The sequence below is a fragment of the Pituophis catenifer genome, unplaced genomic scaffold (genome assembly GCF_029215685.1).
Source record: "Pituophis catenifer annectens isolate HBS135680 unplaced genomic scaffold, rPitCat1.0.hap2 SCAF_6, whole genome shotgun sequence".
Lineage (NCBI taxonomy): Eukaryota > Metazoa > Chordata > Lepidosauria > Squamata > Colubridae > Pituophis > Pituophis catenifer.
In genome coordinates, this window is record NW_027256886.1 from 52343979 (window position 1) to 52371471 (window position 27493).

Below are 27493 nucleotides of genomic sequence, written 5' to 3' on the forward strand. Positions count from 1 at the left end.
AAAGAAATTATGTCAGGACTCTGCTTGCTGTTCTGTCCATTTGGAGGATAATTTTTTGAAAATGAAATATGACAGGATGAAATTTGGAGATAGACGCCTTTAAAAATGATCAGGATCTAGCCAAAATCTGCAGAAGACAAAAATCCAGGGGGGTGGGATGTTAATCTCTATCAGGAAAACACTTACATAGTGGCTCAGATTATTGCCAGCCCCTCTATTCTAAACTTCTCTCCTCTTTCTTTCCTGATCAGAGAACTTTATTTTCATAGGATGGGGGATCAGAGGTGGGATTCAGCAGATTCTGACCAGTTCTGGAGAACTGGTAGTGGAAATTTTGAGTAGTTCAGAGAACTGGTAAATACCACTTCTGACTGGCCTTGCTCCCATCTATTCTCTGCCTCCCGAGTCCCAGCTGATCAGGAGGAAATAGGAATTTTGCAGTATCCTTCCCCTGGAGTGGGGAGGAAATGGAGATTTTACAGTAACCTTCCTCTGGACTGGGGTGGGAATGGAGATTTTACAGTATCCTTCCCCTGCCACACCCACCAAGCCATGCCCACAGAACCAGTGGTAAAAAAATTTGAATCCCACCACTGTGGTGGATGTTTCAGAATTGAGGGACATGTATGCAACATTTACACATTCTCATTTTAATTTTTAAAAGTTAAAGCAGTCAAATCCTTTTATTACATGAAAATGTTTTCTTGTAGTTATGACAGTGTTAACATTTAAGTGTGAGCTTAAAATGTTAAACAGCACATAGATGGATGGATAAATTGCTTTGGCACAAAAACTTTGTCAAGCGTGAAATCATGATGGTGGGGAAGAGAAGAACTGTTATTTGAATTGTTCATGACTGAAATATTATGACAGGACTATATAAAAGCAAACCTAAAACACTATTAAATTCAATGGCACAATTATCAGGCTGCATGGCTGATTCTCTTGAAAAGTAACAAATAATGAAACTTCAGTGGGAGTCACTTGGAGTAAAATCCATGAAGATAATGATAGCAGGAAATATTCAAGCCCAAATCATGCAAACTGCCAGCCCAGCCCACACAAAAAACCTCTTAATTATCATTCATGGAACAGAATTTGCAGCTGTGCATCAATCAATCTCACTTCCCTAAACACTCACCTTATCTCTTCTCTTATCAGAACAGTGCCCAGCAAAGTAGGGGAAGGATAGCAAAGTATTGAAGGAGAATATTCTGCATGGAAGACTTCACAGCATTAAGAAATGTTAGAATGGTAAGTGGCTAATGATACATACAATAGGGATGGGAGGGCAGGATGGACAATTGACTGTTAAGAGGATAGAAATGCAACTGCTAAGATGCTACTGTTCGGCATCGGGATTGGGAGGAAAGAAACATTGGGCATAAAGACTTTTATTATGTACCAGTATTTCCAAAGGAAATGCAAGAAACCATGTATCTTTAATAGGAAAAAGGAATGTTGGAAATCGTCCAGAGGGTTAGAGAGCATGTCCCTACATATACCTAGGAGCAGATGAAGTTGCTTTTCTCTCATATGCAACTCTTTAAAAACTCAGATTCTTCCCATCTTCCTATATAATTGTTAAAGATGAGAAACAGTCAGGAAAAGGTAAAAGACATAATTCAGATGGTTATGAATCCATAATCAATTGAATCCAGTTTTTAAATGTAAACATTCAGAGAGTTGTGCCTGGTTGGTTTCTATCATCTGTGCAGTTCTGAGAAGTCTACCCTCTTTGTGAAGAAAACTGCAAATGCTATTATGTTTTAATTAAAAATGAACTACTGGTAAATGAAATTCTCATTGATCCATACTTATAGCTTCCATCTGGATCAAATGTTATTTTTTTAAAATTCCCATTTCCTTCCCATTTTATTTCTCTTTACATCTAGTCAGGTTCAGTTTTGAAATGCGCTTCAATAATTTTCAAAGTTGTAAATTGCAATTGCTTATTTGATGCTATCTGCCACTGTGATAGATTGGTTGAGTTTTACAAGCTCAAATCCTTTTGCAACACAAGGGAAATTAAGATCTTTTTAAAAAAATAGGATAAATGCATTCCGAACATCTTTTTCATGCAGTGGAAAGGAAATGAACAAAAGCAGGATCCTGAAAGCTATATACAGAATAGGAAGTGAAAAAAATAATCAATACCTTTGAATGGCACAAGTTTTGTTTTTGTTTTTGTTGTTGTTTTGTTGTTTTGTTATGTTGTGTTGTGTTGTGTTGTGTTTTGTTTTGTTTTGTTTTGTTTTGTTTTGTTTTGTTTTATTCAGAAGCAATAACCACACAGAATGAGCATTTAGGGCTTTATTCCAAAGCAATATAAAGAAATAAACTAATAACATAACATGAAATAGCATTTTAAGAATATTCAGAAATTCTGAGGAATACAACAATGATCAAATAGTATTGAAGAAAAATGAAGACTACAATTTCATTCATTCATTCATTCATTCATTCAAATTTATAGAGCCAATTTGTTAGAAAACTGCCAGGCAAGGAAAGATCAAGTGGGGAATTAGCCTTGAGTCATTGCATAGCTGCAGGAAACCTAGGACTGACCATCACCTCTCCAAATTCTGTAGAACCTTATCTATTTGTTCCCAAGAAACAGAAGCAGTCTGGGGAGATTCTTGTGTTATAGATAGATTATAATAAAGTAATCAACTTGAACTTTTCACATGTCAATCTGGCTGCTTGCGCCTGACACAACTTCACATTTGTGACTATGACAGCTATCAAAGAATATTTGAGAATACTGAAGAACACAATATGACAAGTTAAGCACATTTGTATATTCCGTCTACCAAACAGGAAATCTAAAATATGAAGTTGGGAAGAGCCTTTCAAAACCAGCACTGTCCCAGTTAAGTCTACATTAAAGTTCTATCCTGGGGCCATTTTTATTAAGTTATATTGGCTCTGAACCACCATTACTCACACTCCTTTTTGATTATTTTATCTCACTGGAGTTTGCCAAAGAAAAGTTATTCATAGTTCTTGGAATACTACTTGGTTGTAATGTTGTATCTCCAGTTCTGCCAAAAATGAAACCATCGAAGTTAAGAAGGACTGTATGTCATGTGGTCAGCTGTTTTTTGAAGTTTTTGGATTGACAATACGAAAGATGATCTTACTTTATACAGATGAACCACAAAGGGCAAATCAAAGTACAATTTAACTGTTTAATGACTAAAACAAATGCTTATTTAATTCTATGTTACATACTCAACCATCACATGGGAATATAAAGTTCTATGTACCATGCACCTAAAGGAATCCAATTCCTCTTCCTCCACAGTTTTTATATGAACACCACAAGGTTGTCCCAGAATGACAACGGCAAATCAGGCCTTCAGTAGATTCACCTGCCAGATTGTCAAAAAATTCTTCAAGCATGATCACAAAGCATTGTAATCCATGAGGCAAATCATTTGATTAGGACCAACCCTAAGAACAACTCCAATCATTGCAAAGGAATGGTAGTAATGTTCTATATATCCAGATCACATCGGATCCTATCAGTATCAAAGAAGCCAATACACCAATAGGCTCCAACTTGCCTCTACAGCCCAACTTAATATATAAGCATTCTCTCCTTGCAAGAAACAGAAATGGTTATCTAATAGATCAGTGCTATGCCTACTCCAGTCCTAATCTCTAAGCTGAAGAAGACCCAAAACCCAGTGAGGCAGATTTCAGAGACAGTAATATCACTAGCATCACTTAGCTGGATCTCAGTAACACATACCAGTCTCCCTGCTCACCCATCTTTAAATCACGGAGGTGGTCTTAATACAGATGTTTAACAGTCACACCCCAAGGCCAGAGATACAGTTCTCCATATAATTTGATAAAATACAAGAAGATTAATGTTGATCAGTTGATCAGTTCATATATTTGGCAGGGTTCCAAGTAGCACCCCCAACAAAAGAAGACTCCGAGGCCTGAAGTTCCTCAAAGTTCCATTTTGTTAGAGATGTCATATTAGCACATCTGGGAAAACCCGAATCTGAAAGCTCCTGGGTTTTTCCCATCCAAAGGAAAGTCCAACCCCCTGCCCAGCACCCACATGTTCATCCCGTGGTCCAATCAAAGCACTGTCTGGAGATGCCTCCCAGTCACACCCTTACAGGTGCAGGGCAAGATGTCCTTGACTCGGGGAGAAAGGAATGTTATTATGACTATATATCACCCTTGCTTCAACCAATCTGCCTCCCAGTTTCCCACAGCACTAAAAGTGGCAGGCCTGAAGGCCCAAAGCAGGCCTGACATTATTTATTGAAACATCAAAGTTAAATCCCTTTAATATAATTATTTTTTGCAATTATACTAAGCATGTTTTTCAAAAGCAAGTCCATATCTGTTCAATGAGATTTAATGCGCACAGTATTACAAATTTTAGAAAAATGATGGAGTGATAATGGAAATCTAAAACTGGCTGATTTAACTCAAAAACCAAACAAATGTTGGCTATTTCAAGGTTTTGTACAAATTATTTTCTCTCAATTCATAAAAATGATTTGCTTTACAAAATTCTTCATAGAACAAATTTATCTGGTCACTAAGAATCAACACCAACTATATCAGATAATCAATCAATCAATCAATCAATCAATCAATCAATCAAAAGTGTATAAAATATGACAAATACCTGTAAGTTTCACTTTCTCCTTTTAAAGACTTGAACTGTACCTTCAGTTACTTGAAAAAAGATACTGTACAGCGCCTAGAGTACTGAACAAGAATTTAGTATCTATGAGGTACAGCACATGCTTTCATACAGCTGAGTAAAAATGAGGTGTCTGGACTTTTAAGTTCATACCAGAGGTGGGTTTCAGAAGGTTCTGACCAGTTCTGGAGAACTGGTAGTGGAAATTTTGAGTAGTTCGGAGAACTGGTAATAAAAATTCTGACTGGCCCCGCCCCCATCTATTCTCTGCCTCCCAAGTCCCAGCTGATCAGGAGGAAATGGGGATTTTGCAGTATCCTTCCCCCGGAGTGGGGTGGAATGGAGATTTTACAGTATCCTCCCCTGCCACGCCCACCAAGCCATGCCCACCAAGCCATGCCACGCCCACCAAGCCACACCCACAGAACCGGTAGTAAAAAAATTTGAAACCCAGCACTGGTTCATATACGTACTATTTACCTAATAATCTACCTTGTTGCCATTCAGTTGTGTCATGTGCATTACAATCTTAAAGATATTATTTCTATGTTGTGGAAGGTCATCATGAAAATTCCAGTCTGTCGACTGATAATGACAGAGGAGCCACTATTTGTGTTTCTGAGTACTACATAAGACATTTGTGATATAAATTATATAATATTTAAATGCTGTGTCCTGAATAATCTTAATCTTAATATAAATGTTTATTTATTTTAATTCTGCATGAATAATTATGATCCGATGCATGAGGTACTTTTGAAGTTGCTTACAGAAACCAAATGTAAAGTCAAACAAATAGATCTGATTTAGTTACATTTCTTTGGAGACTGAATGAGGTAGCATTATGTGAATATAATTTTTCTCGTTCACTTATAAATATGAATTCTAAAGAATCCTTTGAAGTTTAAAACAATTCTTCTATAGAACTATGTTTCTATACTAACTTCAGCCAAATAGAGCAAGGGAAAGTGTTGGAAAATAGGTATGATGAAGATACTATTTCATCAGCTCATACGTGGCCTACCTGGTGAAGAAGGAGAGTTCAAAAGTTGGCTTGAAATTCAACATTAAGAAAACTAAGATCATGGCATCCAGCCCTCTCAATTCCTGGGAAATAGATGGGGAAGAAATGGAGGTAGTGACAGATTTTATTTTCCTGGGCTCCAAGATCACTGCAGATGGGAACTGCAGCAGTGGTGGGTTGCTGCCAGTTCACACCGGTTCGTGCAAACTGTTGAAGGAAAGTTGGCCAAGATCGTTACCGAACCGGTAACGATGGCCAGCTGGCCACGCCCCTGAACTGGTCCTCCAGTCACCGCTCGCTCACCCCGGCTGCCATATTAGTCGCCACCATGTTCTTCACACACGCGCATCCCATTGCCTTGTAAGTCCAAGGATGCACATGCACAAAGAACATGGTGACAAAGGCAGCAGCATTTTCTGCCGGTATGTTTTGGCGGCCTACAGAGAAAGGGCTGGCAAAGAAGCCTTTTCGGAGCCTTTTTTGCCAACTGCTTCCTAGAAGCTACGGCTGGCTGGGGGCTGCCAAAAACTCCAGTCAGCTTGCCTTCCGGACTCTGGACCAGCCACAGAAGGTAAGCAGCCCAAACAAGGAGGCGGTGGTGGGGGAAGAAGGCAGGCAAGCGGGCCTGGCCATGGGGACTGCCAGGAAGGCCGCATGGAAGGCAGGCAAGCATGCCAGAGCTGCCCAGCCATGGGGAAGAGAGCTAGCAGCCTACTCCCCCGTGGCCCTGCCATGCTTGCCTGCCTTCCATGCAGCCTTCCCGGCAGTCCCCCACACCCTTGCCTTCCGAGGTCGGGTCACACATGGGCGGGTGGCCCTTCGGGGAGGTGGAGCCGCTTCGCTGGGGCTGAGAGGGGCAGCGGCAGTGGTGGTGCTGCAGGAGGCCAGGCAGATGTTCCGGGGCTGCTGCACATGTGCATCGCATGTGAAGGGAGGCAGGCACTGCACTTCTGAGGAAAAGAGGTGGCAGCGATCAACTTTAAGAGTGCCAAGAAGCCAAGAGCAAAAGTAGCCACAGCAGGGGTTACAAGGCACTCTTAAAGTTGATCTTGAAGAGCTGGAAGACGTTTCCTTAGATCGCCAAAAACTCATCATTGGGGGAGGTGTAGGCTAGCTCCTGAATATACGAAAAGTCTTGGGCAAAATTCTTCCAAAATTCGGCCAAGTCATCTCTTCCTTCTTGGCCTTAATGTGTGTGACCAAACGTGCACATTATGAGGTGTGTGCGCCTTGAGATCTGTGTGACTGTGAGTGTTTGCTCTGTGATATGAGACTGAGAAGGAGGAGAAGACATGGCCGAACTTTGGAAGAACTTTGCCCAAGACTTCTCGTATATTATATATCTGTGCAGGAAAACTCCCTGGGATTTCTGGAGCACCCCTCCGCCGATGCCTGCCACGGCAAAAGCCACGTGGGAAAACTTCCTGGGAATTCCGGGATGCCCCTCCACCTCCACCACTGCTGCTGATGCCTGCCGTGGCAAAAGCCGTGCAGGAAAACCTCCCAGGAGTTCCGGGACCCGCCACCGCGCCACTGCCACCCTGATGCCTGCTGCAGCAAAAGCTGCACAGGAAAACTTCCCGGGAGTTCCGGGACGCCTTCACATGCCTTCTATGAACTACTGAATATCAGGTACAGTTATGACCCTAAAAGAATGCATAAGGTAAAATGCTAAAAACTGGGTTACTTAGCAGATCTCTCTGGTAAAAAAGTTCTTGGATTACCCATTGTTGATTTGGATGTTTGGGACTGTGTGTATGTACACACATACGTACTTCTGTTATATCTTTGAAATGTTTTTTTGTGAGATGAAAAATCCTAATCACTAATGTGTCAGGTTCAATGCTAGATTGCATCCTCACACACTAGTTTTCTATGTTTTAATCTGGAAAAGTTCTAGAAATGCTGGAGATGGCATTATCCACAGATTTTTTTTACATGGTTTTAAAATATTGTCAAGATCTGAGTAATTTCACTGTATTGTCTGCTTTGGGAGTTGTCAAATTCTACTCTGTTTTATGGGAAACTATAACAAAACTCATTTCCCCTTGAGTTTCTTTCTGGGCAGGCAGCTGAAACTCTTGCCATTTTCTGGGGTATATATAGATGCAGTATCCTGTTCACATAACTTCTCCCATCATAGATAGAACTCATCTCCTTCTTTCTTTCACTCTTGAGAAAAATGCCTAATTATACAACTATCAACATGCTATGATTTCCCAATTCACAAGAGCTTTTGAATGCAACAGAGGAATGTTAGCAAGGCAGTTGGGAAACCTTTCATTGCTTTTAAAACAAAGCAAACAACTGGATTGTTCTTGCAATAGCTTTTTATCATAGCAGCCTCTTAGAATTTTAGGCAAATCACCAGATAATTGCACATAGAATAGTGTGTGTATATTAATTCATTATGGTTTCTGGGGGTGAAGGAATGTTTGCTACTGATTTTCTCTTCTGCTATTGGTCACTTAGAGAGGACTGATTGGCTCATGGATGTCCCTGGTGAATTCAAGGTCAGAAGAAATGAAGACAAAGTTTGCTTTCCAGCTGCTTTGTGGGGGATTGGTGGGTGGAAATTCAGATTGTGTGGATGTGCCCTATCTTTAGTGTTTTGTAAAAGTGTTTTCTGGGGAAGAATTATGCAACACTCCATATTTACTGTGAAAGCAGCTTTACAAAATGAAATAATGCTTGTGTTATGCTAGTTTTGAGACTTTTTCTCAACTGTACTGGAATAGTCATTTCTGAGTCTTTACCAAGATTGACCATAGATTTTAGAGTGGCTTGGTGGTTTACTTACAAAATCAAGTTTGTGCTGGATGTTTACTAACAAGTAGCAACTGAAGGTATACTCATATCTCTAAAATCACACAAAGCTTTTTTGGTTAATTATTACATGGAAGAACAAGAGAATCAGCTTCCCATGAAAAACATACCTGAAAACACCCGGCATGCCCACCCAGTCACATGACTAACTAGCCATGCCCACCCAGTCACATGACCAACCAGCTATGCCCACCTAGTCACATAAACACTGAGCCACCCCACCCAGTCACATGAACACCCAGTCACATATGCCAATAATCACATGACCACCAAGACACGCCCACCATCACATGACAATCAAGCCACACCCACAAAATAAGCCACACCTACAGAACCGGGAATAAAAAAATTTGGAACCCACCACTGGACTGCAGCCAAGAAATTAAAAGACGCTCTTGGGGAGGAAAGCTATGGCAAATCTAGACAGCATTCTAAAAAGCAGAGACATAACCCTGTCAACAAAAGTGCGTATAGTCAAGGCTATGGTTTTCCTAATTGCAATGTATGGCTGTGAAAATTGGATCATAAGAAAGGCTGAGCGCCAAAGAATTGAGGCCTTTGAATTATGGTGCTGGAGAAGACTCCTGCGAGTCCCTTGGATTGCAAGTCGATCAAACCGGTCAGTCCTAAAGGGGATCAACCCTGACTGCTCTTTAGAAGGCCAGATCCTGGCCTTCTAAAAATACTTTGGCCACCTAATGAGAAGGAAGGACTCACTGGAGAAGAACCTAATGGTGGGAAATATTGAGGGCAAAAGAAAAAGGGGATGACAGACAATAAGGTGGCTGGAGGGAGTCACTGAAGCAGTGCGCTTGAATGGACTCCAGGGGATGGCAGAGGACAGGAAGGCCTGGAGGAATGTTGTCCATGGGGTCGCGATGGGTCAGACATAACTTCGCAACTAACAACAATAACAACACCTGGCCTAACTTAAAATGAAAGACAGGCACTTCATGGTTATGACACTATGATGAAAACAACATGTAGAAAAAGATTTTAAAAATTGTTATGATTACATTTCACTAAAATCAATGAGGTAGGTTCACAGAACTCATTTGAATGTGATACAAGGTTAGATAACAATGAGATTAAATTGTTTAAGCAAATGTTTGAAGAAAATGAATTCAATTGGAATGAAGTGCTAATGAGCTTTAGCGAGACTTAATCTATTTATTCAAATTTATTATAGAGTAATCTAATTTGGATTGTTGTCTACTTCCTACTTGGCACAGCAGAAGGTAAGGCAATTTACCATGTATTATATTTTGCGTCAGAACAATTTCATGTTTGGTTTAACAAGGAAGTAGATAATAATACTCTTTATTTTTCACATTTTATATTGATTAATATAAATTTCATTAATTCATATACCAATTTTTTGTCAGCTATATCAGCAAATAAATACAGCTACCGAACCTAATGAAGTTACATGTATTCTGTAGGGTTTTAACTTTTAATATGTGTGCAATTCCATCATGATGTCATGTGTTCATGTGTGGATATGTGTGTTTGGTTACTGTCTACAAGAATAGCGGAGATCTTCAATTTTTAGAGACATTTTCTTCATTTGTGCTTGCTGAAAATGTTATCTTTCCCCAACCATTATAGTAAAAAGATGATGGTATTTTCTTGAAGAGCAAATGAATATTGATGGAGCTATGAGACTTAGTTCCACTGAATTTTAAATTTGCAAGATTTTTCTTGGAAAGAGAAATTTTTCTCTTAACTAGTTGTCGACCACTTAAAATCTTATTATAAGTTATATAATGTGTGATAAAATCTAATTATTTTATAAATGTGACAAATTGTTCCCCTTCTTCAAGTTTATGGACTATGTAGGGTGAGACAAAAGTATAGTGAATCAGACTCTATGGAAATTCTCAGTCATCTAGGTCAGAAAAGAAAACACCGGGAGCCACAAAACCCTTCCCGTGCCTGATTATTTCTTGAGCAGCCACAAAACTAGCATATGTAGTTGAATTAAATGTTCTGTTTTCTTCTGAAACTTTTCTTTTCTTGGATTAATCTATGGTTGGCCTACTGGGAGTTGAGAAGTTCAATAAATCACGTGGCAGCAGGTGTCTCACATTGGCAGTTGTGACGCATATTTTGAGTGACAGGGAGCCGCAGCAGAGGGGTGAAAGAGCCACATGCGGCTCCAGAGCCGCAGGTTGCTGACCCCTGATCTAGGTCATGGTTGTCCCAAAGGTGCTTTTTCAAAAGGCAACTGTACTTTCTTTCTTTGCGCTAAAGACATTTTGCTTCTCATCCAAGAAGCCTCTTCAGTTCTGAACTTATAGTTGGATGAGATATGAAACTTCTTCAAGCAAAAACAAAGAAAGTACAGTTGCCTTTTGAAAAAGCACCTTTGGGACTTCCGGATCAGAACCAAATTTTAGAGGAGCAACATGAAGGTATAGATAGTCCTCATATAGCAACTGCAATTGGTTTCAGTGACTTGGTCATTAAGTGAAGTCATCACTAAAATGAAAATCAGGTGACTGTGCTTACAATTTTATTTCAGCTTTCCTTTGCTTTGTAGTGTCAGAATGATACAACCCCAAAGAGCTGGGTGACCCCAAATGACAGGAAGGTTTCTGGAACTCAACTCACAAGAAAGCTGGGTAAAAGGGCAATCTTATAGCATTTTTCCCTCATTAGTGGGAATGGTCACCCAGGGCTGGAATACTTAGCAAGAAGAAAATTAATATCTGAATTTATATTCATTTTAGTAGAAGAGATTTCAAGCAACTAAGCAGACACAGAATGGGGAATTCAGATTGAAAGAAGTGTGTAAGTGGCAGCTGTTTCCTGCTTAGGAACAAGCAAAAGCCTTCAGTTTAAAACTGATTAGGGTACTGCCATTTTCAGGCAGCAGTGCCACCTGGCCAGAGGGATCTAATCAGCTAATGAAGGTTAAGCTTGTTAACTCGCAGTTAGCACTTTTTAGGGATGCACTGTATTGCAGATAAAAGCAATTCAGGAAGAGATAGCTTGTTTCAGCAATCTCTCTGCTTTGGGGGATGAGGAGGGGAGAAAAAAAAATAGATGAGGCACAGGACAATGCAATACTGTCCTACAGGTATTTGTTGTTTACCAACTGCCTCATTGACCAATTATTCCAAGTTACAACAGAGTAATAAAGAAAGCTTTTCAGCCCTTGCATTTATGACCATTGCAGTATCCCCTAATCGTATGATTGCCATTCAGACCTTTCACAACCAATGTGCATTTATGACTACTGCAGTGCCCCATGGTGAAGTGATTACCATTTGTGTGCTTCATAACTGATGTGAATAAGCAATGATAAGCAGGGTTGTGAAAGAAGGCGGAGTTAAAATCATAAGTCATGGCAATGTGATGTTTCATTTACTGACTGGTGTTTCTCTTAACAATTGAAAGGAAAGTGAGGTCATATGCCATTACGGTCCATGATGTTTTGTTTAATGACCATAGTACTTAAGGTCAGTCCCAATTGTGGTTGCTAAGCTACTACAACTATGAATATGTGACACACACACTCTGCAAAGTTCGTAAATTATACATTCATCACCATTGTCATTGAAATGATCATTGTTACCTTTTACTTGGTTCAATTTATCTGAAAGCCAATATGTTAGGGAAGGCTCGTATGAACATTTAAAATAGTTAAGATGAGCTGTCCTAAAGTTATCTGCAGTGAAATATTTATATTTGCAAATGTCTAAAATGAATGAATTTTTTTAAAAAATGAATGTAATTAATCGTTTTCAGATTTTGCTTTGTATACCCTCTAGCCAATGAAGTCTGTTATGAAACAATAGGCTGCTTTTCTGATAAACCCCCTTGGTCAGGAATACCTGGGAGACAGCTGTTCGGCTTACCGGAATCTCCAGAAAAGATGAATATTTCTTTCTCACTTTTCACAAAAGAAACTGGAAATCTCTCACAAGTATGATATATTATTATTAATCTTATTATAATTTAGTTACTTACTTTGCAAATATCTATTTTTTCCCTTTCATATAATCCAGAAACAGGTGGATTTATTTTTTAGACTGGCTAATTAGACGGATAAAAATGTATACTTAATAAAGTACAAATCAAACCTTTATTGTCAATGCACAACATGTGTATAATGAGATTGAATGAGCCTCCCTAAAATTGCTTTAAAATATTTTAAAATGTTAGTTGTAGATTCATGCAATTTTAGTTATTAGGCCACCAATTATCTGAATTAGTATTATTCAATGCACTGAGTTACCTAAAATACCAAAACTGGCTAAAAATATTTGCAACTGAGAATAAGAAAAAAGCTGACTTTTTAACAGATTGGCTGCAAGGTCTGATCACTTATGATCTGATGACTGAGGCAAATCAGTGTTTTTTGTTGTTTTCTTGCCATCTGGATAACAGCAATCGAGTGATAGACTTGTTCCATGTGTTAGGCAGAGAAACTATGAAGTTAATTGGTAAATTGTCAATTGGAAGAAGTCAGAAACATCTGTTTGTAATAGAGTCTATGGTTCCAGCTCCAGTATATGTAGCTAAAAGATATACAGTATGTTGCTTCAGACTTTAAGAAACAGCTTTTAACAATTGCCTTGACTTGGAAATGAATAGGGCAAGACCATTGAGCCCACTCATATACATTTATTTCTCATTAAAAAATATAGAAACTAATTAAGTTTGGCTTATGAAATATTAGGGCCAAGAAAATACGTTACATTCTTTGGTTTGAAAATGTTAGACATTTGAAAGAATTATATCATTATCTTTAAATTATCCTGCAGAAAATATTGTACAATGAAATATCAAGTCTCCAAAATTCTAACTTCTCCCCATTGAGGAAAACCCGCTTTGTTATCCATGGATATACAAGCACTGGAAAATATGGCTGGGTAGTGGAGCTGTGTTTGGTATGATATTTCCTTATTCTGGGGGGGGGGGGGGAGGGAGCAAAATTTTAATATGCATCTTTTGCTTAATAAATATATGGTTTAAGTCACAGGTTGGTAATCTAGAGTCCATCAGGCGATGTTTATTCCAAACAACCCCCCCAATGTTTTCACTGGTTGCTGTAAAATAATCGTTTTTATTTATAATAATGCCCTTGGATCATTTGCTGGGTTTTGTTGTTTTTCTTTCCTTTGTGAAACTGGAGTGTTTTTATTTTCATGAGTCATAAGATTTCAGTAGGCATATCAGTTGCTACTCATTAAAGCACTAAAACGCTATAAAGCACTATTATATGTGCCGATGTACAGGAAATTGGTAGGTGAGCCTGGACTGTGTGGCTTGGGGCTGAATTACAAATCCCTGTGGAATTTAAGAACTCAGTGACCAGGTATTTTTTAAAGGATCTATTTTGTTGACATTAATCATCCAAATGTAATTTTTTTTATACATCACTTCGATGTTATAGCTTCTGGTAGATGTGGAAGACATTAACTGTTTTGCTGTTGACTGGGAAGATGGAGCTAAATGCACCTATTTCATTGCTGGCAGCAATATCCGTGTTCTTGGAGCAGTGATAGCTAAATTTATCTTTACTATGAAGGTGAGATTTTAAGTCAAATATATTACAAAACATCAAAGGCCCTGATACTACCTGTAGAAATGACATACTATCAATCTATTTACCAACGTATCTGTATCAATTGTACAAAATAAACTTAAAACCATTTTATATGTTAAAATAGGAATATTTAGATCAAGCTCTAAACCAGGAGTGTCCAGCCTTGGCAATTTTAAGACCTGTGGACTTCAACTCCCAGAATTCCACAAGTCCACAAGTCTTAAAATTGCCAAGGTTGATTTATATTAGAATCATATGTCTAAATGGTAAATTGAAGTAAGGGAGAAAAATGGATATGTAAGAAATGTTTACTGCTGTGAAAATGTTGAAAAGAAGAAAATTGTAAAAAAAAAAATTAATAAACCAACAATATCAGTACTCCAAACCAAAATCCCAGTTTCAGCTGAAATTAGAAGCAAACCAATCAGACACATCCTGGAGGGAATATGTAGCTTATTAAATTGACTTGAGGGATTTTTAAAAAGTTATTTTTAAATACAAATTCAAACTGATAAAATGTAGACTCACCAGATTTAACTGTGATTAAAAAAGAAAAAAAAGGCTGGATAATTTATATTACAATACCAGTGGATAGCAAAATAGAAGAGAAAGAATTGGAGTACATAATGAAGTATGAAAATATGGACATCAAATTTGAAAGCTTATTGCATAAACCAAGGCTGGTTTCTACTTATCTTTACTACCGGTTTGATATGGGGCCGCGTGTGCACGCGAGCGAAGCGTTCTGATGATGTCGGGGTTGGTGGGTGGAGCCTCCCGCCGGTTTTACTACCGGTTCTATAGAATCGGTGTGATCTGGGGGCAACCCCACTGGCATAAACCATCTATGATGGTCCCTGTGGTTATTGGCACACTCGGTGCCATACTAAAAAATCTTAGATGGCAAAAAGTCTGTGCGTTGATAAAATTTCCATCTGTCAATTTCAAAAGATCACATGGCTTGGATCAGTGCATATACTGCACTGATACATTATGTCATCCTAGGTTCTTGGGAAGAAATGCTCTTGAAGGCCAATACCAGCTAAAGAAGTGGCAGATGTGATTTCACACTTATTGTGTACCTAATGATAATGTTTTTGTTCCAATAATGCAGTGCACAGATAATCAGGAATACAATAAAAATAAGCAATAATTACTAAACAAAATTTGAGATTCTATAATATCAAGTCAATAGCTATATTAAAAATATTTGTTACAGGAATCTCTTCGGTTAATGACAATATGAAAAAATTATTATCTATGCCCATCCATGGCACTTATATGACTTTTCAAACCTTATGGGTGAACCTAATAGAAACAGTATTTCTTCTCAAGAAAAAATATTTCACACAAACTAAAAAGGGCACCATATTCTTCTGAAATATTTATATAATTTGTTATCCATCCTAAGCATTGTAATTAAACACTTAAGCACCGATTTACTTTCATATAAATACTATATTAAAAAGTCCCATTGAATTTTTTCTAAATCTTATAAAATTATTTAATTTTGAAGTACTATATTGCAATTTCATACAATTTAAAATAAGTGAAAAAAATTTGGCCGGAATATTCACTTTAAACCATGGGTCAAAGTCTGTCTGTTGGTTTGTGTATACTTTGAAGCTGAGTAGCTGTACAGAACTATGGTCAATGTAATCAACATCATTATGACTCCTAAAAATAGGTCACTATTATTACAATACAGGAAAAATTCTGCTTCATTTGCAAATTGTAAGAATGCTGTTTTACTTGCTAATCATTCTCCCCTTTCTTGAATTACTAGAAAATCTATCAGTATTGTCCTTCCAAAGTCCACCTCATTGGCCATAGTCTCGGTGCTCATACTGCTGGAGAGGCAGGAAGACGACTTCAATATGTTGGCAAAAAATCTCCTGCCATTGGAAGAATAAGTGGTATGCTATCCAAAGTCATAACACATTGCAATCTTGATTGAAAGACAGGAAGCCTTGAAGTGGAAGTCAATCAATCTGGGGAACTAAACCAGGTTAAATGTAAAATAAATTGTTTCTGATGAGTCTTAGCCTTCCTTTGACATGCATTAAGCATCCTGCTTAAGAAATGCTGCTAATCTTTTCATAATCACATTTTCCATTACCCATTCTTTATATGTATATAATGTGCCTTTTGAAATTGGGCATATTGGCTGCAATTAATGCTGTTATTAATCAGATACACACACACACACACACACACACACACACACACACACACACACATATGCAGATGCAGATGCAGATGAATATACATATATAGTACATATACATATACAACAGCATTAATTGCAGCCAACATGCCCAATTTCAAAAGGCAGCATGCAAGAGCTATGGTGGCAGAGTGGTTAGAATACAGTATTGCAGACTAATTCTGCTGACTGCCAGCAGTTCAGTTCTCACCAGCTCAAGATTAACTCAACCTTCCATCTTTCCAAGGTCAGTAAAATGAGGACCCAGATTGTTGGGACCAATATTCTGACTCTGTAAACCGTTTAGGGAAAGCTGTAAAGCACTCAGAAATAGTATATAGGTCTAAGTGCTAATGCTATTTATCTCTTTTTTTAATCTCCCCGTTTCAGCCAGGTTGGTGACTATTTCTCTTTCTGCCCATTCCCATTAAGGAAAGAAGCCAGTTCAAGAGACTAACAATACAGTATCTGTTTCTAATTTTCACTGAACAAATCAATTAGAAGAATAAGAAACAGGTGTAACATTTTGTTCTGCTGACATAAAAAGCTGGATAGCCATGCAAGAATATTGAGTTGGCTCTGGCAACATACACGTATCTTGTTATGCTATTACACCATTCCATCTCTCTCATTCTCCTTGCCTTTCTGTTGTTTCTGCACTAGACACTCGATAATGGCATTGTTTTAACTTTTTAATATTTGGAAAAGTTGCAGTGAGTTGCAGTTGCAGCCTGCATTTTTTCTTTGTTTTTCCTATACGGCTTTTTAAAAGAAGGAAACGGTAGACCATGCTGAATCATAGATGCAAAATTTAGATGCCCTCCATGTTGAAAGATGATAGTCAATTGGACTGAGATAGGCAACTATAAAAATTGAATAAGAGTCTTTTGTACAAGATTTTATTAATAATCTGAACATTCCCAACAAATTTCATTACCTTTATGATCCTTTACAGACAAGAAAAGAAACTCTGCCAATATGCAGTTGTTAAAGTTGGTATATAAGTGTAACTTCCAAATTTTAAGGAGCAAAGACCAAAGTTTTGTATATCCCTTTACTTACCGTCAAGAGAAATCAAGTAGTACTTCAGACTACATATGTGTCTCTTAACAGTAATGTGTCCCTTTTATCAAAATTCCAGATTTATGTGAGAAGAATAATGACCACCACCAATTGTTAATTTCTGTGGGTGTCAGATTGCAGACCCCACACCACAATTGATAGATGAGTTTCATTTCATCTAGAGATCCACCAGTATAAAAAGATCAAATGGGCCAGTGTGGATATGATGGATTTGACTGAATACAGGAAATCTGATCAAGCCCTGACTCTGGTAAACACAATAAAGTCTATAAAAACCTAAATGAAAGACTAGAAAATTCTTAACAGAAAAGGCCCCACCTAGAAAGTCCCAGGTAAAAGGCCCTCATTGGTTTGGTTCAGAGTATGGCTGCCTGAGAAAAAATATGCATACAGCATGGAACTATCCATCAAATAATAATTATGTTGCCATGCTAGTACTCAGACAAGAATACAAGGAAACCATTGAGTTCAAGAAGCCTCATTACTTGTCTTCCCTCTGATTAAATTTAGAGTCAGCAGCCAAGAATCCGAATCCAGCCTTTTTCTGACACTCAGTTGCAGGACTATTATGGGAACATAGTTCTCCATGGACACCCTTATACCTGCTTTCATGTGGGAGGAATATTATAGTCAATTATTCACTCATGCCTAAGCGTAAGCACAGGATACCCAACAGGAAAAATTAGCACTAACAAAAGAGACAGACAAGGCTGTATACACTTAGGATTTGTTTTCACAGAAACAGGCTCACACATTTTAAGAGGACTTCTTCAAAGTCTACAGCCTATGCCAATACCAGAAGGCAATTTACCAACCATAGTTACCCAGATTCTCCAATTCCAATCATAAAGATATATACCGTAATATCAAAACTGTCCCAATGACCACATATGGTGCAGAACTGTAGTGATATATAAATGCCCCCTTACAGGAACAGATATAAGATACTTTTCTGTAATGTGTGTTGGGATTGGATAACTCTATGTCAGCTCAGCAGTAAGGACAGAGTTGGGTATACAAACCTATTTAGTAATTAAAGTATTTACTTACTGGCTGAAGATCCTATCCATGGACCCAGATAGACTACCCAAGCTGTACTTTGAAAAGGAACTACACAACAAGCAACCTTGCACTTGGGCCACTCAATTTTCAAATGTTATCCCTCAATATGGATTCTCCATCCAGTTTCCAATCCAATCAGATCTAAAGGTCGAAGAAGCTTTCAAACAAAGAGTTATTGATGTGGTTGCCCAAGATTATATTGCAGCACTTAAAAGTGTCAAATCTCTGAAGGGCTAGCTCATCATAAATCAGCCTCCCAACTAGAAATGTTTAACAACTTAAATATGCCTCTTTCTAGAGCTTAATTCAACTCCCCAGAAAGGGTTGCTTATTTAGACCCTTATTAAAAACTAAAAAAATCTTGAGAGAAATAGCCTTCTTGCAGGGAACGAACCTGCACATTCTCAATAAGAAGGAATCTTCCTTATCCTTTATTCCAATGGCATCTCAAAGAAGACAGAATACCTTGATTAGTTTGGAGTTAACCATAGGGTAACAATCTATTAGGAAGTTCTGTTTTCTTTTTATCTATTTGCATTTTGGATATTTGATATATTTGATATAATCAATTGACTTAATAAAGTTCTTCCGTTTTATTTTGTAGAATTTTATCTTATTCTTTCACTTTATCTTACCTACTATATTTTATCTCGTGATAGCTATTTTATCTCACTTCACTGTATCTCATCTCATTTTATTGTATTTTACTGTGGCTGATGCTCACATTTGATATGGACAATTGACTAAACAATAAAGTATATCATATTTAATAAATAAATAAATTGCAGTCAACCTGACCTACCAATACTGGGTCACTGCAGCTATGATTTCAAAGTTCAGTAGTTTAGTTCTATGTATTTTTACCTGATTATTTTAACTGAAGCAAATACTATTTACATATGAAAATGCTGATAGATTTGTCATTGCCATATGGAAAATGTCAACATGTTTTTGTAATTGCACACCTTGTTTCTTATGCTAAATTGAATTAATCAAAATGCATTGCAATATAATGGACTTCTTTTATGTATTTTTATAGATTCATTATTACCAGTCTATGGTAGGACTGTTGATGTGCATTTTCAGTCCAAAAGGAATATGCATGCATGCATGCATGCATGCATATATATTCCAATTCTTTGTGGGGTTATTTTCCCCCCCTATTTAGGTTTAGACCCAGCATCCTTTGGTTTTGAAGGATTCCCTGAGATGGTCCGGCTAGATCCTTCTGATGCTGGATTTGTGGATGTCATACACAGCAATGGTGCCCGATTTCCTTTAGGTAAATGGCCAGATACAACTGAATCTTGTGATAGAAGCAATAACAGTGATTAATCATGTAACACATTTTGAATTTATTACAGGACTTGGGATGTTTAATGCCACTGGTGATATGGATTTTTATCCCAATGGTGGAAAGCTTATGGTTGGATGTAAAGATGTAAAACAGGATCAGGAACAGGAAGGTAAGGTAACCCTATTCTCATTTTCCTAAAGGTAACCCTATCCTCATCTTCAGCATTTACATTCATAAGCATTATACTGCCAATAAAACTCTAATTCAGACTGAGTCTCTTAGGATTGGATAGATGAATTGCTCTGTTCCTTGCTCATCAGGATTGGGTTGTAGGTTTTTATTCAGAAGTAATGACACACCAGTAGGAATACTTAAGGCTTTATTCTAAGGCAATATGAGAAAATGACAACATAATGTTGAGAACTACTAACGGTATGAAAGAAGAAAAGAAAAAAGAAAGATTGTATGCCCCTTCTGCTAATATGATAACAGAGAGCAAACCCTTTCAAACAAGTGACTATGCACACCATTCCAATGAAATCTCCATCTCATGGGGACAAGTTAATATAGACTCAAACTATCATTAATTACACCTATTTTCAGTAACTTTATCTGATTTGGTTCAACAAGGACCAACTCCTTGCCAACAATGAGGCCATTCTAAAGTTAAGGAATATTTATTTATACTAGGTGATTTATAGCAAGGATGAAAAAGATCATTTCCCTCTACATGGTGTTTCATACCAAGGACAGAAACAAACAGATAAATATTTAATTATATAATACTGTACATGTTCAACAATTAAATAAAAGTATCACATTCTATGCACCATGTACTGAAAGGAAAGGGGTACATACCACTATCTAATTCCTCCCTCACATCTTAGAGGCTGGCCCTCACTGCCAATTAGCAAGAGAATTTATTTGAAGAATAATGAAAAACAAAACAAGATAATGGACACAAATCCCCAGTAAACTATTATTTATTTATTATTTGAAACAATAATCTTCTAAAAAATAAATAATGTTTTTGTGCACTGAGCCTGTACTCTTTAAAAATATTATTTTGTCTGCCAAGGGATTCAGGAGATGATCTATGAAATCATCCATGGAGGAAAAGGTTGAAAGAGATTTATGTGTTATAGATGTTTGAAGCCTATCACACCAATTTCATTTCATTTTCCACTGAAAATCAAAGTGCTATTATTTCACAGTTTGATGGCATTTTGATGTGACAATCTTGAGAGATTCTGATGGTCGAACAAAGAGGGTGAAAGGGCCACATTTAGCCTATTATGCAGCATATATTTTTTAATAAACAAGTTATCTTAGACTTTTATCATGATCCCAACCAATAGCTACCATGATATTCCATTATAATTCATTCTCCCACTAATTTATTCATGCTCATAATAATGGTACTCATTTGATTTATATTCCACCTCTTCTCCATGAACTTAAGGTGCTGAACGCATAAGTTCCTTTGTTACTTTTATCCTCACAATAATAGCCCTGTGAAGTAGGTTGGGCTGAAAGATAGTAAATGAGAAGGAGCTTAGCATTTTAATTAAAACAAGTCACTTGCAGCAGACAAAGCAGAACAAAATGACATTGTGCTTAACTTTAGCATCTGTTTTCATCCTGAATGGAATCAGGCTTCCATTATATTGCAAGCAATGATAGAGTTATTTCTTTTGCTAGAGATTCGTTCGGTTGGAAATTGCCATCACTCACGAAGCCATGAGTACTACAAATACAGCATTCTCTACCCTAGTGGGTTCCTGGCCTATCCCTGCAAATCATACGAATCTTTTCAAGCGGTAAGCATGCCATTCTGCCTTGGTTCAATCCAATTAGCTTCTTTAAATAGGTCCATTCAAAGTAGAAACATGGCACTATATGCTGGAGTTCATTTGTTTTAAAGTTCAATATAGCTAAAGAACAAATCCATTTTTTTAAGGAAAAACAAATCCATAACCTCTAAGCTTTTGTTCTTGGCATCAGACCTCAACTATGTGACATGCCACAAAGTATTGAATGTGTTCACACAATACATTTTCATCAAATAACCACCGGTTCCAGGTTTGAGTAGGAAATTCCTCTCAATGAATTACTTCTCCCTGCACACCATTATCTTCTTGCAATTGCTGTTTCTTCTACTCACTTCCAGAAAATTGGACTGAATGAGTGTGCTTCCTGCAAATGTAAAAGGATTAGCCGCAGGCCACGGAGAATCTGGTGGGCAACAGTGGATATCCTATCAAAAGGGGGGTGATGGCAGGTGTCATCACAATTTTCCCATATCTAGGATCTGGTATAAATCTATTTGTACAAGCCACCTTCCTGTGACCTCTCGTTTTAGAAATTAAAACATTCACCTTCACCTTTCCCTGTCAATGGTTAGTGGTAGGGGGAGGGAGGCATTAGTAATAAAGAATAAATCAAAACAACCAAGGCAGCCAACATCTGCCTGAACTGAACTGAAATACACATACAACAGTTCATTTAGTGACTTACAACAGTTCATTTAGTGTCCTTCAAAATTACAACACTGAAAAAAATGACATGACCATTTTTTACACTTACAAGAGTTGCAACATCTCCGTGGCCACATGATTAAAATTCAGACGTTTGGCAACTGATTCATATTTATGATGGTCATAGTGTCCCAGGGTCAAGTGATCCCCTTTTGCGACCTTCTGACAAGCAAAGTCAATGGGGAAGCCAGAATCATTTAACAACTGTGTCATTAATTTAACAACTGCAGTGATTCACTTAATGACTGTGGTAAGAAAAGTCATAAAATGGGGAAAACTCACTTAACAACTGTCTCACTTTTCAGCAGAAATTTTGGGTCATAAGTGGAGGACTACCTGCAATCACATCTACTATTTGCAGTTTGAGGTGCTAAGCCAAGATAGCAGTGCATACTTGAATGTACAATAAAGACTATAGTGGAAACCAGTGATGGATTGCTACTGGTTTGCCCCAGATTAGGCAAACTGGTAGTGGCGGTGGCGGGAGGCTTTGCCCACCCACCCAGACGTCTCTGCGCATGCGCAGAAGCGTAGCACATCCACAAGCAAACCAGTAGCAATGGGATTTGAAACCCACTACTGGTAGAAACAGTGAAAAGACTTGAAAAAAGCTTTTGGAACCAATCTATTTATTTTATCCTAGGGAAATTGCTTTCCATGTCCCAAAGAAGGCTGCCCAGTAATGGGTCACTATGCTAATCAATCCCATGATAAAATGAAGAAAAGAAATCAAAACTACTATCTAAACACAGGATTTAAGGAACCCTTCACCAGTGAGTACATAAAGTATGTGTGGAATAATCATGTAACCAGTGAATCTGCAAAGAAACCTACTAATTTAGGATTGATTATGGCTGCCAGTACCAGGGTCATGTTTCTGAAATGTAAAGCTGTATCAGGAGTTATAACTTTCCATTTGTTATGTGTAGCATGAAATGGAATTATCATGCATGTTTATGCTGACAAGAGTGCAAGAAATTGTCTTGTGTTCTTACCTGGATGCCTTCACGGAGATCTCGCTTCTGTGTTTGAGGTTGTAAGGAATATCTGACTAAGTTCACAGCCAATCTCTTCTGACAAATCTGGAAATTTTAACTACAGTAAATGATTAACTATCAAACTAGACCAATTACTTATCATGGCTGGTCATATATGCAACCATAGCATGCATATATTGTAGGAGGAAGTTCTAGTCTCTAAATTTGGAAAGACTGACTGCCAAGATTTATCTTCCAAGAAAAAAATAATACTATTAGAATTTCAAGAGTAAGCAATTAATCTTTTTATATACAGGATGAGTAAAACATGTTTAAGGAGAGTCCCACAAGTGCTTTTTCAAAAGGCACCTGGACTTCATTTTTTTCTTTGAAGATGTTTTGCTTCTTACCCAAAGCACTTGTGGGATAACCATGACCTGGATGACTGAGAATCTCCATAGACATGTTTAAGGAGAGGTATGCACACATGCACAGACACACACACACACACACACACACACACACACACAAAGACACATACCAAAATAGTATATTTTTCTGCATGAGCTACTTAATAGCTTGTCTATATGAAATTCTTATTTCATATAGACAAATTCTTCAAAAAAAAGAAATGCCTTCTCATTGGAATGTTCTGCTTGGTGTCCTTTGTTGAAACGTCCCCTGATGCCACATTGCATCCTTTTCAGTACTTCACTATTTCCCAAGGTAGTTCAAATTTGAATTCAGAGGAGAAAAGTGTTTAGGTTTTACATTTGTATGGTGCTAAATATCTCATTTTTATTTCATTATGCAAAAATCCACTTTTGAATGAAGGTGTGATGTTTAGGTTTTTTTCTAAAAAAAAAAAAAATAAACACATGTTTGAATACTACATATTTACATTCTTGTTTTCATATCCCAGCCCTTCAAACTCTTATAATTGAGGATGAGGGATGATTTTAAATTGAGTTTGTGGCTAAAATTACCATCAATTAAGACAACATAGGTAATATCTTTTATTAAAACTATATTCCCTTTAGGATAATCTGCCAGATGGGATGTACTGATAATGGGCTGGAGAAATTAAACTCCTGTAAATATTATTTATTAAAATGTCTTAAAATTCTTTAACATTATAAACTTTTTAAACAATCATTTTTTTCCTTATTTTATTATTTTTTCTTATTTTAATCTCAATAACAAAGATAACCTTTGCCTAATTGTATTTCATACCTAGCTATTTTGTATTTATCTAATGCTGCATTTATAACACATGTGTCATATTACCTAGGTTGGCGATATAATATATCTGTCAAACTAAATGGAATGAAATATGTGAAAGGAGAAATAAATACAGTTTTCCACAGTAAAAATGGAGATATGAAGGAATATCCGATTATGAGGTATATTTCATGCTTTCTTCTTGCAGATTTTCAGTTTTGCTAAGTTTAGGATAATTATATCAATAATTCAATTAAGAGTTTTTCATATTTATCATGTATAGAGTACTTCCAAAGACTTCTACACACCCTAGCTCCTAATTTAAGGATTAGGTGTTTTATGAAATAACAAATTAAAAAGGTAATAACATATCGTACTCTATAAGTGATGTAAAAAAAGTTAAAAAGTGGGAAGTGAAGAAGTTAGGAATGTTGTCCTTTTTTCAACAATAAAATGATTTAGTTTGTAAATTCTGTTTTAATACCTGATGAAATGGGCTATAGAATCAGCTTTCAGGGTGGAGACAATGGGAATGGAATAGCTTTTATGGTGACCTATGATGTCTTATAAGTAAATATGGTACGAAACAAATTGTTTAAGCTATTATAGCTTTAATAGATTATTTTATAACATGTGTTGTGTGTTGTCAGGGAATTGTGCAGCAACTGTCCACATGAAGTCAGAGACACTTCATTTTACACTTTATTGTAATTTTATATAAATAAATATTTTTACATTTATATTTATAGCAGACAAGATAGTCAGGAACACAGGAACATCATGAGGTAAATCAAACAGCATACAGAGGACACACAGAAGAAAAAGGCAGGGAGAAAAATTAAAATTCCCCTTTACACCCACAGCAACCAATCATAGTGTAGATTGCCTCAGGCATGAGCCAGCACTCTCCAATCAATCAACTACAACTGTGTATTCTGGCCCATTGTACCCTTTACTGTTCCAGCTTCTAAATTAAATATCCTAACCTTCATCCAATCTGAATTATCTGATTGAGATAAATTGTGAATGAGAAATATTAATATCACCGAATAATTAATTGTGAAGTTGTAAAAAAAAAAAAACTTGTCCTGATGCTCTGTAATTCTTCAATTATATTTTTACAGGGGTAGCCTTAACCAAGAACAAATCTATTCAAAGCTCACAGATGTAGAAATTAATCCAGAAAATGCTTCAAGAATTGAGTTTGTTTGGCACAAGCAATTCTTTACTGTCTTTTGGGCTCAACTAGGAGCAGAAAAAGTAAATCTTACCCGTGGGCAGGATGGGCGCAAGTAAGTATAGCCATTCTGATACTTAATTTTCATGATTTGTATCAAGCTTTATTTGATAGTCCAGGAAAAAATTCTTTCTATCTGAGCAAGGATGGGACTTGAGCAAGGATGGGATTTGAACATACTGAAATCCACTAATTATGGTTGGAAGGAGTGTTGATCTGCTGTTCCAAACTGCTAGAGTGAATACATAAGCATGAACTACATGCCCTCTTGCTACATATGCAGTTAGACTTCTTTTTACTTTATTTTTTTGTTAGATGGTTTTGTTCAAGGTGGGTTATTGTAATTATACAAATATTGATCAATAGATAAATAAGCAGTAAAAATTAGAAACAACATCTCTAAAACAATGCAAAATAAGAACGACCTGTTTGTTATAGAGCCGTGATGGCAAAACTATTGCACGTGTGCCAGAGGTGGCACCCAGTGCCCTCTCTGTGGGCACATGAGCCATCGCCCCAGTTCAGCTCTGCCGCGCATGCACACGTGCCTCCCGCTGGCCAGCTGGTCTTCAGGTCTCTGTTGCGCATGCACGGGGGCGGGGCACATGCAGAGGGCCATGTGCGCATGAGCAGGGGAGTGGGGCACGTGTGGGGGACATGCAGGGGGACACGTGGATGGGGCTGCATGCACATTGCATTTTGGGGGGTGGGCCCGCTTTGGGCACTCGGTCCGGAAAAAGTTAGCCATCACTGTTGTAGAGATTTCCAGTTCAGAATACACTTTCAATAATTTCTCCCTTGTCACCTCCCAAAACATTTCTAGAATTATAAATAGGGAAGAAGGCTCAGAAAGTCCAGCCTGAAAGGTTCAGAGAAGAAAGTTTTCTTCTGATAAAGTATTCTAGACCTTCTATCATAGGAATACCCTGAATATTTTGTAATGTTCACTCTTGCATTATAAACCTTCCTTTTGTCCAAAAATCTAAATCTTTAACCTCTGTATATAGTCAAAACATGGATTAAGGGATGGAAGAGAGAAGTTAACTAACAAATGTGGGATTTATATAAGGATTATTTTCCCTTTCCCTTCTTCCAGGACTTCCCTTTGTGGCCATGGAACAGTAAAATATGAAGTTCCTCAAATGCTTACACCTTGTGGAAAACTAAAGGGGACATAATCATAAATTGTAAGAGTAATGAGGAACAGCTTCTTCATGTGGCCTCTGAAAGAGCTTGATGGTTTGAAGTATGACTTATTGAAACAAATCTTCTGTCATTTCTTTTCATCGTCTCAGCTCGGAACACAATCATCATAATTGTTTTAGGTATAATAAAACAATAGGTATCAATTTCTGTTTCAAAAGAAATAAAATAGGCATAAAGCCTGTGTGGTGTGTGTGTGTGTGTGTGTGGAAAGAGAGAGAGCAAACTATGAATAGAAAAAAATAATGAATGCTGTTTAGGATACGGAGTATCTTTACTTGACAAGATACTTCTCTGTAAATTTGCTTTTTAATTTTATGTATAGATTCCAAGACTTGATGTGCTCTGATGAGTTTATGTTTATAAAGTGTAATTTGAATAGCGAGAATTTGCATCTTTCTCTTCCTTTTCAGAGGTTTTGTTTAGATTGTTGGAGGCAATATGCTGATTCTGTAACCGGTTTAGACAGGGCTGTAAAGCACTGTGAAGCAGTATATAAGTCTAAGTGCTATTGCTATTTGTCTGCTTGATAGGGCAAAGAATGTATTTAGATGAATTCCAAAATATTTATCAGTTGTCTTCACT

At 37.3% G+C, this 27493-nt stretch overlaps 1 protein-coding gene across 1 annotated transcript; it reads left to right on the top strand.

Moving 5' to 3' along the window:
* Nucleotides 1–6093: 6093 nt before the first annotated feature.
* Nucleotides 6094–26883, top strand: LOC139318704 (pancreatic lipase-related protein 2-like). Its single transcript, XM_070946285.1, has 13 exons — nt 6094–6273; nt 9718–9766; nt 12305–12459; nt 13301–13426; nt 13933–14067; nt 15872–16001; nt 19605–19718; nt 19801–19902; nt 21435–21553; nt 22914–23043; nt 24539–24650; nt 25593–25760; nt 26802–26883. The coding sequence occupies exons 1-13, from the start codon at nt 6094–6096 to the stop codon at nt 26881–26883; spliced, it is 1602 nt and encodes a 533-aa protein (XP_070802386.1).
* The last annotated feature ends 610 nt before the right edge of the window (nt 26884–27493 follow it).